Raw genomic sequence first — 17,138 nt, 5'->3', positions numbered from 1 at the left:
TGAACGCCTTGCCACATGTGCTGCGTGTCGCTGCTATCCATGAAGTGACTGCCAATGATGCAGCAGTTTTTCTATTAGAATAAACTTTGCCTATTTTTGTATTTTACAACTTTGTCATGACCCTTCGACTGCACACCAATAAATCATTATACAGCTCTATACATTCTTCAGTTGTATACTATGAAGTCCAACAGTTCTAAATATATTAAAAATGATTCAGTATGTGCATACTGTGAGTAAGAGTCCCAGGATGAGCTCAGTTTTCATGAATACAGCATTAGTTCTTAAGTGCAAGTCTACAGTATCCATATGAGATTATCTATTGAACCAACAGTGAGACTTGGCATAAACTGTTGTTGGGAAGTGCAAATCTTTAAGCTATCCATGTGTGTCCATCCACAGCAGCAGAAAGTCAGTTATAACTGCAGAAAGCTCCAAGCAGACGATTATCATATGATAAAAATGAATAAAAGCAAACAGGAGCCAGTCAGGTACACTGATCTTCATTTATTCTCAGTCAATATAAATTGGTTGTTGTTTCATGATTCAATGCCATCAATACAGGGTCTGTGGAATAAAAAAACATACATTTAAATAAAAAATTTAAATAGAGCATTGTAGAACATCATGTTTCCTTATTTTATTTCATGTTTATTTAAGGTTTTTTTCATGTTAATATAATTACATATGTCTTTATTGTTGGAGAACTCAGTGGTGATCTAGTACAGTAAATATGATCTAGACCACAGGATTATAAACTATCTTAGTTCATTTTAATTAGCTTTGACCTGAACTAACCTGAACCTGGTCTTAAAGGTCTTCTGTGAACCACTTGTGTTCACTGATCTGCTGGAGGCTTGGCCGTTTGGTAGGGTCCTGTTCCAAGCACCACTCGATCAGATGGCAGCAGGCTGTGTGGGCAATGATGTGATCAGAAGCAGAAATTTCATCACTTTTTAACTTCTGTGTGCAACATCATTTCTCTCCAATTTTCAGCTTTTTGGAATATCTTAATGTAATGCTTCTGCATTTTCTCACCTTTAGACAGGCCAGGCTTGAAATGCAGGGTCCCGGCAACAACTTCCTTGTCAGTTATGAAGGGCATTTCTCCACAGACTATACTAAAGAGGAGTATACCGAGACTCCAGACAGTAGCAGGGTAGGCGTTATACTCTTGTTGCAGAATCCATTCTGGAGGCCAGAAATCTGGAGTTCCTGAATGAAAGAGCAAGAACGCCATTTTCTGTACTGCTTATCCTACACAGAGTCATGGGGGAGCCTGGAGCCTATTCAAGGGAGCTCGGGGCATAAAGCCGAGCACACTCTGGATGGGGTACCAACCTATCGCAGGGTGCAATCGCACACCCATTCACACACTACAGACAATTTGGAACTGTCAGTCAGCCTACAATGCATGTCTTTGGACTGGGGGAGGAAACCAGAGCAGCTGGAGTAAGCCCCTGAAGCACAGGGAGAACATGCAAACTCTGCGCACACAGGGCAGAAGCAGGATTCGAACCCCTAACCACTAAGCCACCGTACCACCCCACAGCAACATCACAAATTAGATATTCAATCCATTCAATTATATACCATATCTGTTACTCCTTGATGGGCAATTACCTGCATATTCCTCGTAGGGTGTGTCCTGCCACAAATCACCACAGCCAAAGTCAATGAGTTTGACTTCCAATGTGTCGGGGTTGAAAAGAAGGTTTTCTGCCTTGATGTCACGATGGAAAACGCCGCGATTATGGCAGTAGCGGGCAGCCTCAACCACCTGTAGCATGAAATCAAATAATACCATCAGTCTCATTCATTGAAAAAGAAGAAGAACACTGTCTGCCTGGATCAACAACAAAAGTGCTGAATTTAATTCTAGCAAAGCACAACTACTTATATCAGTGACTGCATCAGTAGCTACGTACTATAAGAAGAACAACCAGTCACAGCAAGACTGCAACCTTACAGCCACATCACATAGTCACAGCCAAAGCATACATGAGTAGACCTTGTCACGAATTCCCCTTTAAGCAGCGCACTGTGGAGCATGTGAGCTTCATGTTTAGGTTCGTTAGTTTGGTTCACGCTGGTTTCTCCGCTACCAGTCCCGCGCTATAGTTCATGTTTCTTGTTTTGTTTCTCGACCCTGTATTTCCGTGACTGCAACCTTGATTCCTGCCTCGCCCCTTTATGCCTGTTTGCCGATCGCCTGAACTTTGCATGTTACTGGATTACGTTTGTGGATCACGTTTTGGATTTGTCTGCCTGTCTCTCTCTTAAATAAAACTGTTCATACTGTGATTGCATCCTACCTTATCTCCGTTACATCACGATACGTGACAGACCTTCATTAAAACAATTCACTCACACACATATTTAAATACACACAAACACAAACCAAATTATGCTGGTGGGGATTGTTATTGTTAATATTACTATTACTTTACCATTATTATCTACATTTTATGTGTCAGTTTGTATTGTCCATCTTTAACCTTGTTACTTTGAGAAGCATCTGATAACATTAACAAACTCTCTATAACAAATTCCCGGGTGCTCCAAAGAGGGGTCATGGTGGTGGGACAAAAAAGATGAATCACCTGCAGCATGATGATTTTGGCCAGTAGTTCATCTAGTACGCCTTTTTGGCTCATACACAGAGAATACACGTCCATGCAGGGGACGGGTCTCTCCAGGACCAACAGGAAGTAGTTGGGCATATCGAACCAATCCAGAAGCTGCAGAACGTTCTTGCTGTGAGGTGGCTTTGAAACAATTTGCATTAAAGCCACCTCTTGAAGGAGCTTGCAGGACTCGCCAGGCTAAAATTAGAAGAAGCATAGTTAGCATGGGTTTGTAGTAGGACAACCACCTGTCTCACATTTCACAGGATAGTCCTGAGAATGGAAGGTTGGTCCTGAATAAACAAAATGAGCATTTCACAGTTCACATGGGTAAATGAGTATAAATTATGTTTGGTAAAAATTCTAAATCTGGATCTTTTATAGTTTGATTAGACTTAAAATATTCATTGTGGGGGGGGGGGGGGGGATTCAAGCTAGTGCTTGGTCAGACATGTTGAAACAGAACGTAAAAGCCAGATATACAACTAAAATAAATGAATTTGCTGTTTAGCTACTCTTCAACTCAATCTCACTTCTTTACTCATGTGTGTAATACTAATGTGTGTAATACAGTATATCATGATGTAGTTTAGCTTGTCTGTTACCGTTAGCTTACGTTATATCACTTGATCAATTTATAACTCATATATTGTTGTTTATATGTTGTGATTCCTGCTATATGAATGAAAAAAAACTCTAGTCTGATTTAATTATTATGGATTATTGGGCTATTATTATAGTTATTATAGTTTTAATAGATTTGAAACTATCAATAAAAGTAAAACACTTGGTGTAGACAGACAGATGTTGGTTTATGATCATTGCTGTCCCACTGTACATTTACATTAGCCTGCATCTCACTGCTTTGACCATGTTTCTTGCAGTTAGACTCAATCACACACAGTGCATGTATGTTAGCATTTACAGTACTGTGCAAAAGTCTTAGGCACCCTATTTTTTAAAGTACCAACTTTGTTATAGATTTTTATTTGATGACTTCTACATTATTAAGTCAGTACAAAAACATTTTAGATTTCCAAACATTAGTTTCCCAGCACAAAATGAAATGTTACAGAAAAATGTTTGTATGTCAGTAAAGAAAGCAGCATATTAAGTGATAAGAGACACTTTACAGACAAAAAACACAATGAAGGCTGCTGGGTTTTCTGCAAAAATAAGAAGCAAGTGTGAAAGTCAAAATCTCAGAAGAACCGTGGCTGGTTCTGCAAGCTGCTCAATAAAACTTACAGCTCATTTCCTTATAAAACTGCACTAATTCTTCCTGAGACAACTTTTTTTTTTTTTTTTAAAGCAAGAGGTCATCACACCAAATATTGCCTTTGTTTCATTTATTACTGTTTATTGCTCATTAATTTCATTATTTTTGAAGGCATCTTTGCTCTACAGCATTTCTTTGCATGTGCCTAAGACCTTTGCACACAACTGTACACCTCTTGCGATTAACAGAAATGTATGATATCTGTAACAAGGCAAATTTTTGTAAGAATCAGTCGAACATAAAAGCTAGTTAATTTTTTCATTGTAGAAATGCGTCTCTCCATAGACTTGCACTTGTTTATGAGCAATCCTCACCCTGCTATTGTGGTAGGGGGGTCGACTTATGAAAGTAGTTAGCAACACTGGCTAATTCAGCAGCTAAGATTCTTATATCTGTGCTGAAACATGGCTACAAGTTGAATTGTTTTTGTTTACAGTAGCAGGCGCAAGTAAATGAAGACATCCTCTAAACATAGTTTTGGTCTATAACGCAATTGTAAAAGCAGAAGTAAAATAAGTTTACTTACAATGGTGATGTACCAATCTGAGGCATTCTTGGCAATGTATTTAATTGCAACCTAAAACAATTAATATACTTATTACCAACAGTCCCTGTATTAGCAGTCGACAAATGTAGATATGCTTGAAGAGTTTAATGCACGGTGTAAACAAATTTGAATAAACAAATAGGAAGACAGCCTTAGGTGACAAGTTTCATTTGTAGAGTGGTGGAACTATAGTGAAGGAAGTATTCACTGGAGCAGTAGCTCTGCTTAATGTGTTATCTAATTACAACAGATGGTATAACAAACATATTTCTTTCTGTATTTTACTATGTATAGGTTCAGAGTTGGTTAGCCCTTTATGTTATGACAGTTGGCAATGTAATATAACTAACTAGATAATCAACTTGATTTATGCATAACTGAATAATAATAAATGCTGTAAATTTTCACAGGATTTGCAATATTGTAATCTCATCTGTACCAGCATTTCCTTCTTTCTATGAGAATGATTATCCTTAATGATTATCATATAGTCGCTATTCTTCCGGTTTCACCTATTTCCAACTGTCACTTTAATTCCATCTTCCTGGTGTGTTTTAAATTGTTGATAAATAACAAAATGTCAGTAGCCGATTACTGAAATAATAGAATATTTAAATATTCTTCATAATAAAACAAATACAATGAGGATTTTGAATCATGTGAAGTACACCTACAAAAGAGGGGGGCAATTTACCTGTTGTCCATCTTTCTTACAAGTTCCTTCATAAACTGTGCCAAAGCTTCCACTCCCGAGACAGTTTCCCATGGTGTACAAGGCAAGAAATCTCTGTGCTGAAGAAAACAAAAAGCATAAAATAAGCCTCATGTTCAAGGCCAGTAATACATTAATGTTTTATTGCATATATGTTTTTGTTGTTGTTGTTGTTTTTTGTTTTTTAAATAAGTGATACAACTGTACAATAACTATAAATATGTCGTGATGGCCTTGTTACACCATTCTGTCCTTGGATATAGACAAGCCAGTTGTTTCTTATAGAACAACTTTGGAGAAATCAGTTGTACACATATACAGTGCGCATTACAGAATTTGATCATGATAAGCTAAAGTAGGTTGAGAATGGCACTTCTATTTTGGTGCAATCAATCCAAATCTTACCAAAAAAACACCTGTTTAGCTGCCTAAACTCATCTCAGTGAAGCTTCAGCACTATTTCTATTCAGACAAGTGTGTTCATCTGCCAGGCATTTTGCAGTAAATGTTTTTCAGCACTTTAATTTGGACTAATTTGCACCCAACAAGTGACTAGTCTTGCATCTAGGCCTCATCACATCAGAATGGAGCACACCCTTAATTTCCCAATGTTTCCGTCTTCTTCTTTTTTTGGGTTTACAAACAACAACCATTTACTTTTATTGCCACTAACTGGGCTGCTTTCATGAGCGTTTAAGCATCATCTAGTCACATGACCAAAATGAGACCAACATAAGCAATCTAATGCCAGGTACTTTGTAAGTGTTATTGTGCTCTTATGTCAGAAATGCCAGCTTTACTGATTTTGGCAGATTCAAATGTTGCATTTTGAAATATTGGTGTAAATGATGGATTATAACGTACCCTCTGGTTCAGTGAGGAATTTCAGACAGGAAGGGTAGAATGTGAGCATTTCTTGGACCTGAAAGTTGGATATCATATCATATTATCATAGATTATTTTATCATAGCTTAGTATACTGTTAATAAAACATGAGAAATCTTGGATGTATTCTGTATGCTAAGAAAGTTTGTGTCCATAGGATCCAAAATCATCTTTACAAAATAATTATTTTATATTATTTAGATGTATTGCTATACCAGCATTTGGTTTAAGTATAAAAATAAGATATAACTTTAATTAAGAATAGTTTATCACCTTGCTGTCCACATCCCAGACCTCAGGCTGGAGTTCCAGAGTATTCATATAGGTGGTGGACGTTTCAGGCATCAGAGAACCATCTGACTCTGAGTCTTCATCCCACATCTCAGCCTGCAGCTCCATGGCAGTAAGATGGAGAGTGGACTTTTCAGCTGTCAGGAGACCCTGTGACTGAGAGTCCACATCCCACACAACCTGCTGCTCTGGGATAATATAATCCTTCCCAAGAATCTGTTCCACCTTCTAAGCAAGAAGTTTTGCACAGGTTAATACTGGACATTTTTGCATGAACTACAAATACTACAACAGAAGTATGAACTAACGTAAAAGTTGAAAGATTTGTGGACAATGATGGAGAACATTTCTTAGCATTTAGTAATCTTTAAGATTAAAGTGAAGGCTTGTTTATATGTTTTTATATGCACACCTTGTGTAGGCACAGGTAGCGAAGATTTACCAGCCAGTTGGGTTCTTTGGCCTTCCCTCTGTACAGTTCCTCAGAGAGCTGCAGAAACAGATAGGGAAGGGAAATTGGTGCTCTGCATTTAAAAAAAATAAACCTGAAATCTTTTCACAAATATTGATCATTTTATTTACCGTAATAAGACGGCTCATGAGGATGACTGTGATGTTGCTGGGGAAGGTGGCTACTGCCGTAGCAATGGTCCTGCAGTAGTTCCGGGCTTGAGCAGAATGTCCAGAATCAGCTAGCCTTCTGGCGTGAAGTAGCTTGACGATCTAAGACAGGAAGAGTCGTTCATTCTCAGTATAAGCTGTCACTATAATTTTACCAATTAGAGACCATATCATTAATAAAAAAAAAGAGATTTCAACCTGAAAGTTTGGCTGCGTGAACCCAGAGTTCAACCAGAGGGCATACTCATACACTTCAGTTCGTTCGAAGGCTTCCCTCATAGCTGACTTCCCAAATGGCAAACTGGTCAAAAAAAAAAAAAAAAAAAAAAAAGGAATTAAAGTTTTTAAAAAAAGAGACAAGTGTATCAGTAGCAAGTGATAAAAATAACCCGACACATGCATACACACATGAACACAACATACCCTCCAGATCCAATCAGAGTGAAACTGGTTCTGTCATTGTATGAGTCCAGCTCAACCTGTGCCACCACATAACAGACATGAGCTGGGTATATTTGTCCTCTGGACGCTGCAGAAAAATCAAACATTCATGTAAGGATAAGGGTCCATCAAATAGTCCGTGATAAAATTCATGATATCATTATAGCATAACATGAAATATATGCAAATGCATGCAAATTCCAGAAAAATACAGTTACTGTTGCGTTTATCCATACCAAGTGTGTCTCCTATTTTAATGACGGATTCCCACAGCTCATCTTCTGAATCATTAGAGTTGGATAAGCAACGAGCAAGAAGAAGGCACCAGTGATCCTCTTTCTCAAGATCTCCGAGCTGTTGCATGAATTGTCATGTCAGTCAGCACGACACTTGCTAAACCAGTACATAAATATATATTCATAACCAGACAGATGCATGCTGATGTGCCTTTAATACCTTATTCTTATAAGCATTGTAGCCCATCCAGAGGAGAGGAGTGATGTCCGTCATCATCACATTCTGCAAAAGAAATTTATTTTAGAATTAATTTATGTACATGTTTATTAGAATTCAGAGATTTTGTGCCTTCATGGCTATGGTCAATAAATTCACTTAAAATAAGTTAATTTACAAAACACAATTAATACACTTACTCCATTTTGGGTGCAGAACTTCTCCATGATAAGCCAAAACACATAGGCTGCTTGTTGGTCAGGTACATCATCCTTAATCAGACACTCATGAGTCTTTCTCCGGATAAAATCAATCAGGTCCTCCTTCTTCATCTTTTTGCTGCAACAGATGTTCGGATAGGTGGATTATGGCACATACATGTTGATAATATGTTTCAGATCACTACTGCTGCAATAGCCTGCATATTTACTGTTCAGCTCCTGGGTGTTAAATGAAAGAAGAAAGGAGGTCTCACCTCAGAAGAGGACCTGGAAAAGTTGGTATCTCGGGGTCATGATGTGACAGCCACTGATCACACAGGTAGTTAATATCACACAGGATGACTGGCTTCCCTAGAGTCAAATACACAGTTAGGGCTACATACAAAGACTGTGATTCTGTATTCTGATAAATAAATGTTTTTCTTTCTCCCACAGTGAGACACTAATTGTACTAGTGCCAATGACCTTTTTCTAAGATCATAAGCTACATCTACTTCTTTACATCCTATGAAGCTTCTAATCAAATTGAACAATCTGCCTCAGATCATTACAATGGTTTGTTTGTTGTCTACATATATGTGAATATTTGGTGTTGATTTCCTTCTCATCTTGTAACAAACTGTGGCTTGTGCAGTGATGGGCCTCGTAATCTAAACCCTTTCGAATGTAATTTGAGCCAATTTCAGGGATCCATTTTCTCCACAGGTTGTAGTTTTACTCACTGTTGCTTTATATAAACTACATTGCATCTGTCTTACCTGGTCTTTCTGTAGGATGGGGTGTAGTATCCATACAGGGACTATTTATAAGCAGTAGGTTCAACATTTTCAACAATGCTTTACACTATGGAACAAAGAGCAACACGATCAACGAAGGTGTGTATGTTTCTCTGTGTGAAAAAGTGTTGTGTGTCTAGGGCCTGGAATTCTATATTCTAAATTCTATATTCTAGGGTTGCTATGTGAACACTGTGATGTAATAATGCACAGCTGAAATTCCATCTTGAATTCAGTGACATGGAGTCAGTCAAAAATGTCCAATCGGTCTGAGTGAAGGGGCAAAGATCAAAAATAACTAGCAAAGGGGAAAAACTGAAAAACTACAAACAGGTGTATTTATGCTGAGTTGACATGATACTCATTCAGGCCTATGCATTGTTAGTGTTGTAAATGGAGAAACCTAAAGGGATCTGAGTGATTTTTTTTATATGTTGATATAGTTATAGACATTTGAAACTTTTTATTCTGGCCCTGATTGTGCTTAATTGTATTTTAAAATGCCTACAAGACTTAAAAAAAATACTTTACATATATTGTGTAATCTCATATTTTTACCCCAAGGAAATAGGACATTGTCATGATCTGGCCAGCAGATGACGCTGCAGCGACGACGTGCACGGAGCGTGTGCGAGTGCACAAACCAGAGCAAGCACATGCTCGCGCATTACAGAGAGACTTTGTTTACAATGGACACATGCGTTTGTTTCTGTTTGTTCTCTGCCTTGCTTAGCCATTGGTTGATTTTCGAGGGGGTGTAAGGATTGTTACCAGCTGTTAACACTCAAGGTAATCACACTTGTTATTTAAACCCTTTGCGTTGCTGTGCATGTCCCGTGGTATTATAGATGGATTGGTGTAATGTGTCCGTGCGGTAATGTGTCCATGCGGTAATGTGTCCATGCGGTAATGTGTCCATGCGGTAATGTGTCCATGCGGTAATGTGTCCATGTTCTGCTCTGGTTTTGTGTTCCATGCCATAGTCTTAGTTAAATGTTTTCCATGTCTAGTTTCTTGTTTCATGCCATAGTTAAATGATAGATGTGTATAGGTTTAAAATGTAGTTTTAACACACTAAGGCAAAGACTAAACATAAAGACCTTAAACACAGCAACATAGACAACGGCAAAGGAAGACAAACGTAAGACAAGGAGTGCAGTGCAAACTGTGGCTATATACACCGCTATTGTGATTCTGCGGGATTCGGTATTGGTACATTTACATTTGTATTTTACATTTATTCATTTAGCAGACGTGTTTATCCAAAGCAACTTACAAATTAGTACATACAAGCAAAATGATATATCAAACAGAAAATAATACAAGTAGTGCTACCATACAAGATTGTTAATTGAGTGCTAGAGGAGCAAAGAGCACAGAGTAGAGGTGTAAGAACCAGTAAGTGCAGGATTTTTGTTTGTTTGTTTGTTTTTTTAAGGGGGACAAGGGGACGAGTTAGGGGTTAGTTAACTGTTCACGAAAGAGATGGGGATTTAGCTGTTGTTGTATTTTTGAAGAGAGTGACAGATTTTGCTGTCCACATTAAGGTTGGAAGTTCATTCCATCACTGAGGGACAGTCCCTTTGAACAACACATGAGGAACTTACTTCTATTTATGCTAAGAGTGTCATTAAACTTCCTGTAAGAAACAGAAATAAGAGGATATAACTGGGTTAAAATGCAATTTTCTGCTGAACAAACAAAACACATTTTAATACACTTCAGTATTTTCCTTGCTGAGTACTAATAGCAAAGTGACCTCACACTCAGTTGTAGAACAACTACAAAACCTTCCATCTCACTTTCTTTCATTCAGGATTGGTTTCCTTCAGAACTATTGGAAGCCATGTCTCAAGATCTTTACAAGGGTGTGTAACATGTCAGACAATAGCAGACAGCACTCTAATAGTGGTGTATACTTTATTGGGAATGAGAATCAATCAACATGTTTATGTACTCTGTTAGGAACTGCTTGATGCTGTATTCTACTGAAGGTAAGGATTACTCAAGCTCAACACAGAACCCTTGGCAGTTACTTTCACACAGCACTCGAGAGCCTTCACTGGACACAGGTACAGATATAGGTTGAAAGTTTCATATAGTTGGTTGATATACTGTGGTCTGAGTGTCATTGAAAGGAATGCTGGGTTTGACTTCACAGTGTAATATGTTTGAAATCTGGTCCCCTACACAAGACATTGTGTGCCAACCAGTAACACATGCAATTCATCTGCCCATATTGATGGCCTGTGAAGAAAAAAAAATCAGTTTTAAGCAAAAGCCACTAAGTCTTCCATCAGTTCATATGGCAAGGTGCCCAAGCTGCCAATTACATCTTTAACACAAGCTCAGGTTATCCCACTGCTTAAAAACCAACACCTGCTGCTGTTGACAACTACAGACCTGTCTCCCTCCTTCCTTTTCTGTCCAAACCCCTTGAAAGAGCTGTATGTGTAATGTTTACTTTATACATTTATTTGACCCATTCTTTTGAAGGTTGATGACCATAAATAAGGCTTGAAGAGTCTTAAGATAAAATCACAAAACAGAGTTTATTCCAAGGCAGTAGAGAAGCACACAGGAACAATTACATTTACATTCATTCATTTATCCAAAGCGACTTACAAATGAGGACATAGAGTTTATTCTGAACAAGTTATAGAGAGGTAGTTATAGAGAAGTATACACTGATCAGCCATAACATTAAAACCAGCTGCCTAACAGGTGACTGTTATGGGCTTCCAGTTGGTTGCTATGGTGTTTCTAGGAGGTTTCAATATTATCCCAGGTGATTGCTATGGTGTTTCTAGGAGGTTTCAATATGATCCCAGGTGGTTGCAAGGTTGTAGCTAGTAAAACTGGGCAATGTTGTTCTTTTGACATCCATTAGCACACTTTTTATTTGATTGTTTTCCACATTATTTTCTACTATGATATTTTTTGGATCCGAGATAGCACTGTGCAAAGGGCTGAAAAAGAGAGGTATTGATGGTGCTACCCAGAGTCCTGAACCGTTCTACCCAAAGCTGTGTGCTGATGGAGAAAGTCATGCAAAAAACATCATTTATTTTGGGTTTTTTTTTTTTTACAGGCCATCACGGGTTGGGCATCTCAAACTGTGGGGGTCCAACAAACTGTAGATAAACACAAAGATCTTCAGGAACTCTTTAGTGGAGGGTGACTGGAGAGATTTGACTGTGATTGAAGCTGGGAATCCATTATCTCCAAGGAACTGCAAAAAAACAGAGAAACAACCAGTGAGTCCACAGAATAAAACAGGCTTCATTAGACACTTATGAATAAATCCGAGCATTATTGGAGTACACTGTCTAATCTACAGTGTTGAATTAATTAAAAAAACAAGGAGAAACAACGGATATTTAGAGATAACAACCCAATAATGGCCTCTTAATTAGAATGTAGAAGGTGCTGAATTAAAATGACGCAAACCTCACAAAGCTCCTTGATACACTGCCAAACAAAGGCTTTATCGTGAAGAGGTCGGGGGTCTTTTATCTTCTCTGGACCTCCCTAAGTCCCAACAATGCTGTTTCTCTGCCCACCAGCACCCATACCTGCTCCTCTGTGGATAAATGAGAGTCAGACATTGTCACTGGGACTGAAAATGTCAGGGAAATTAACAGCAATTAAAAACCACCGACTATTATGCAATACTTATGATGCATTTATAGAGGATTAGAACAATAAGGTTTTGGAATTAATAGGGATTTTTATTATCAGGTAAGGAATAAAACACAATGTAGACTGACGCAAAGCTGGGGTTACTATTCCCATCCCAGAGTTGATTATTTTCTTATAATACAGCAGCACATATCGAAGTGTTTTATTCCTAATGTGCCACACCAATCGGCCAGTGATTACAATTATTAATTTATTGTTGAATTTGCCAGAAAATCATCATTTATATCTATTTAATGTTGTGGAAAGTCTACAAGACCAGTTGCACACCTTACTTAGTTTCTAAAAAAGCTAGTCCTCCTCTCTGATGTGTTAGACTGAGGCTTTGGGATGTTCAGCTTGCCAAATACATTGTGGCTGTCAAAAGAGTATAAAAGTGTCATATACCACACATAAATACAGCATTTACAGTCTGTCAGCCATCACCCACCCCTGGGGTGTTGTAATGTAAGCAAGTGAAAAGCAAAATGTCATAAATACAGCTCACTGCAGCAAAAACCCCAACCCATGAGTTCTGTATGTATACCTCTGTGGCGTGGCGTTCGCCATACTCAACCTGCTGTCAGTCACACGCATCTCGGAATATCTGCTGCTTGGTTTTCCAATCATGTTGACATCATAGCAAAAGCAAGAATTCGCTTGAGTATATACATTGATTAAAATCACAACATGTAAAGGAAAAAACATTAAATGCAACACTATCTCAGCATGCCTATGAATAAAGATCAAGAAGCTACAACAGTCTTTTTAATCAGAACACAAACAGAGTGCATTTTAGTTATTTAGAAGTTATACGTAAAGCTTAAGCGCTCCAAATCCAGGGCTGTGTGCTCAGTCCACTGCTGTTCACTCTGTTGACTCACGAGTGTGCAGCAAGGCACGGCTCCAACCACATCATCAAGTTCTCCAATGACACGACCGTGGGTAGGTCTCATCAGCAAGAACGACGAGTCAGCATACAGAGAGGAGGTGCAGCAGCTAACGGACTGGTGCAGAGCCAACAACCTGTCTCTGAATGTGGACAAAACAAAAGAGATGATTGTTGACTTCAGGAGAGCACGGAGCAACCACTCTCCACTGAGCATCGATGGCTCCTCCGTGGAGATCGTCAAGAGCACCAAATTCCTTGGTGTTCACCTGAGTGTGTAGGATGTGTATGGAAAATGGGTGGTGCGATGAAGTTCAAATCCAGGAGGCATTTCCCTCTGTGTAATAACCTGACACACCTGTCACTGACAGCCTGCATGAATCTACAATCTGGGCTAGAAGGAAATCATCCTCGCTTCTTCAGATCATTCTGTGTATTTGACCATTGTTACTGTTGCACTTCAAAATAAAATATTGTTGCACTTTAAAACAATCCAAAATAATCCACCTTAAAACATTAAAAATGATTTGCTGAACGGCTAATAATCAGGTGTCAATGCCAGAAGTTAATAATGTAGCATATCAACTAGAATTACCTCCCACATGCACCAACTTTTCATGTTTCCTTACTCAAAATTGTTTCTCCTTCTGCCCAAAACCAGGTGACTGTAGCAAAGCCACTTCCACCACTGGAGAAAAGCTCAGCATATGTCCTCAGAAAACACCTTGACTCCAGGATATGGGGACAACCTTGTGGATTTGGAGGAGTATGGTCCTGAAGAGAGAGCCTAAAGACATTCTGGGCCGTTCACTGTCCTCGTCTGAGTTCTAACACACACTTTCCATTCCTCAGTCATGTCCTGTATTACAGCACTGCTCGACTGGTTCCCATCTCTCAGGGTACAAGGAAAGCATGCATCAAGGCATCAAGGATGGTGGAATTAACTTCCTCTAGATGTCCTATATGTCTTAAAATGCCGACTACTGTAAATACCTACCTCTTCATGGAGTACTTAAATTAGCACTTTATTAAAACAATTGTGTTGTGTTGTCTGTATGTTTTTCTTACTATTTTACCTCCCCAACAGAGTTTTTTTAGACTGATATTACTCTTTATCTGTGACCCTGTGAACCAGTATCAGGATATGTTTATTGCCAGAGACTTCTAAGCACTCCCGTAAGTTGCTCTTGATAAGAACAGCTACCAAATGCCATAAATATAAACGTCTTGGGATATTTAAGGACTTATTCATGGACACCAGTGTACAGTAATGTACATTATTTACACCAAAATATATTACTGTACATTAATGTTCTTAAGTATTTCATTAAAGTATTTCAGTATTTCAATTTTTGCAGACATTATACGTCCACTCAACAACATTCCAAAGCAAAATATCCTACTTTTAATCTGTTACTTTCTGCAGCGTGCCAATCATTACTTAAAAAAACCCAACAGTACTCATCTACACATACAGATAAATCATGTATGGTTCCATCTGGATGGCAACCCTCTTCTTTCTCTGATGGATTAGCATGCAGCTAACTTTGAGTGTTTTGTTTCATTTGATTTTTAACAGAACATTTCAGAGGGATTGCATATCATTGGATGCAACTGTAAATAGACAGAAAAATAAGGAATATTTTCTTCACAAATCTATCAAACTTCACAAAAATATTTAGGTCAGAATGCCTTTATGGAACTAAGTTTACCAGAGGAGTCAGCTTGAATAAGAAGATTAATTCACAACCTGCACTGTAGACAGACATACCTACTGTATCAAGGGTGTGGAGGGGGATATTTTCGGCGTGGGCAGTGGACACATACGCTCTTGTTTTGCTCTGCAGTATAACTAAAATAACTTTAGTTAACTTTAGTACTTTTATTTTTTACACTTAAGTACACATAAAAGCAGGACCTTTTGTACTTTAACAAAGAAAAATGGAAATAGAAGACTTTTACTTTTACTCAAGTAGTAGTTTAGCACATGCATATCTACTTTCACTTAAGTACAAGATTTCTGTACTTTGTTCACCAATGTTCATGTGCTAGCTCAATACGAGGTCTTGCCAATTCTGAGCTGTTGTTTCCTGCCATTGATTCCTGTATATGACCCTTGGCTTGTTTGTTATTGCTCTGTTGGATTTTGCCCTTTGATAGAGGTTTATCTGCATAATGGGTACCTTGACTTCCTGCTTGGTTTATGACTGCTTTGGATTTGGTGATATTTCATTAAACCCCCAGCACATAAAATCTCAGTGGCCACTGGTGGTGCTGTTGTGCTTGGTTTCACAAAATTACAAAATAATCCACATTAAAACAGTATAAATTATTTGTTAACAACAAATAACCTGAAGTCAGTTCCAAATATGAAACCATATATCAATGTATTTAAAAAATCTATATTTTAACGACAGGGGACTTAGCTCTGCTAGCCCTTTTATATATCTGTAATGATCCTATACTTAAAATATATGCCAATACATATCCAAATAAAATTTTTATTTAATAACAAACTGAATACATCCATGACCTGTAACTGAATGTAAAACTTTACTGGCTATTAAAATCCTTCAATCATTGCATCCTGATGCAAAAGTATTAGATTAGATTAGATTCAACTTTATCGTCATTGTGCAGAGTACAAGTATAAAGGCAATAAATTTAATTTAGAAAACCTTGTGCGATGCTCAACCTCATTTTGTGCATGCACAGCCATCAAGATAGCGCTTTATCTTGTTTACTGCATGGGAATAGCCATAAACATTAGCATTAATAAACTTTAAAACACTGCAATGTTGAGTTTTTGAAGCCAGAAGTTATTGATTGGTTTTCTATAACAGCAGCTCTGAGCCAGCTGTAATACAAATCACAGGTTTTATATTAATGCAATCGTTCTAATACACCGTAGTAACAGCACATTCACAGAGATATACAGCGGGGGAAATAAGTATTGGATGCGACAACATTTTTTCAGTAAATGTATTTCCAATGAGGCTATTCACACGAAATTTTCACCAGACATCAGAGAATCTTCATGAGGTGTTTGTGGGGTTTTTTTTTTGTTTTGTTTTTTTAAAAAAATGTTTTTGTGTTGTTTCTTGGCCCTATTAACTTCAAGAGAGAAAAATATAGGTTATCCCACCTCCCATTCCTGCTCATGTTCAGGGAGCTCCGCCCCAGGATCTAGAGTGTTTATAACATGACTATAACATGTCTGTAAATCAGAAACAAGCATTCTGGACCAGATGTCAGCTTTCCAAAAGGGTTTTCTCAGCCAATATAATACACTTGTGCTGAGGCGATGGCTTAAACAAAAAATTTTCATCATGTTCTACATATTTTCCAGATTATTTGTACAAGAAAGAAATAAAAAGAATTTGACTATTGCACCTTTAAAAAGCATGTGTCTTCTGTGCATCGAGCAGCATCTCACATAAGATCACATGCTGTAGCATTTCATTCCTTACATAGGCAGTATTTACAAAGTAATTTACACCTGTTAATTAATTAAAAAAAATTTTTTAACCAATCACATAAACCATTTACACATGGATTAACCAATGCTTAATCCATCCAACAGTAAAAATGGATGGAATAAACAAAAATCTGTTAATACATATTATTATTATTTGTGGTCTATTGATGCTAATGATGTGTTAATGTTAACTAATGGAATAAATACATAAATTAGTGAAGGGGATCTTAATGTAAAAGA

General features: G+C 37.8%; 1 protein-coding gene and 1 long non-coding RNA gene across 4 annotated transcripts; one reads left to right on the top strand and one right to left on the bottom strand.

The window, feature by feature from the left end:
* Nucleotides 1-475: 475 nt before the first annotated feature.
* LOC128613213 (uncharacterized) lies at nucleotides 476-9,399 on the bottom strand. 3 transcript variants are annotated; one of them, XM_053633858.1, is made up of 18 exons: nucleotides 8,836-9,399; nucleotides 8,332-8,428; nucleotides 8,057-8,195; nucleotides 7,860-7,922; nucleotides 7,640-7,757; nucleotides 7,386-7,491; nucleotides 7,161-7,263; nucleotides 6,924-7,064; nucleotides 6,754-6,831; nucleotides 6,324-6,566; nucleotides 6,030-6,087; nucleotides 5,148-5,245; nucleotides 4,433-4,483; nucleotides 2,604-2,825; nucleotides 1,624-1,780; nucleotides 1,039-1,215; nucleotides 799-911; nucleotides 476-567 (listed from the first exon to the last, which is right to left on the bottom strand). In XM_053633858.1, the coding sequence occupies exons 1-17, from the start codon at nucleotides 8,900-8,902 to the stop codon at nucleotides 811-813; spliced, it is 2,019 nt and encodes a 672-aa protein (XP_053489833.1). In that variant the 5' UTR covers nucleotides 8,903-9,399; the 3' UTR covers nucleotides 476-567; nucleotides 799-810. The 3 variants fall into 3 exon arrangements, with proteins under 3 accessions (XP_053489833.1, XP_053489832.1, XP_053489834.1); XM_053633857.1 differs by having other exon boundaries at nucleotides 6,324-6,569; nucleotides 8,836-9,398; XM_053633859.1 differs by lacking the exon at nucleotides 1,039-1,215 and having other exon boundaries at nucleotides 6,324-6,569; nucleotides 8,836-9,398.
* Nucleotides 9,400-9,552: 153 nt separating this feature from the next.
* LOC128613216 (uncharacterized) lies at nucleotides 9,553-16,014 on the top strand. Its single transcript, XR_008386847.1, has 5 exons — nucleotides 9,553-9,642; nucleotides 10,670-10,721; nucleotides 10,819-10,847; nucleotides 11,945-12,110; nucleotides 14,082-16,014. It is a non-coding gene; the product is annotated as an uncharacterized LOC128613216 (long non-coding RNA).
* Nucleotides 16,015-17,138: the final 1,124 nt, after the last annotated feature.

This window comes from Ictalurus furcatus, chromosome 9, assembly GCF_023375685.1.
Source record: "Ictalurus furcatus strain D&B chromosome 9, Billie_1.0, whole genome shotgun sequence".
NCBI classification, from domain to species: domain Eukaryota; kingdom Metazoa; phylum Chordata; class Actinopteri; order Siluriformes; family Ictaluridae; genus Ictalurus; species Ictalurus furcatus.
The sequence above is the reverse complement of the archived record's forward strand: the minus strand, read 5'-3'. Positions and strand labels throughout refer to the sequence as shown.

Bases quoted from the DNA above. Each gene is read 5' to 3' on its own strand.
- LOC128613213 (XM_053633857.1), bottom strand. From the start codon at position 8,902: ATGTTGAACCTACTGCTTATAAATAGTCCCTGTATGGATACTACACCC. The intron at 8,196-8,331 runs GTGAGACCTCCT...CATCTGTTGCAG, and splicing joins TTTCCAGGTCCTCTTCTGAG to CAAAAAGATGAAGAAGGAGG. The intron at 4,484-5,147 runs GTAAATTGCCCC...TAATTGTTTTAG, and splicing joins GTAAGAAAGATGGACAACAG to GTTGCAATTAAATACATTGC.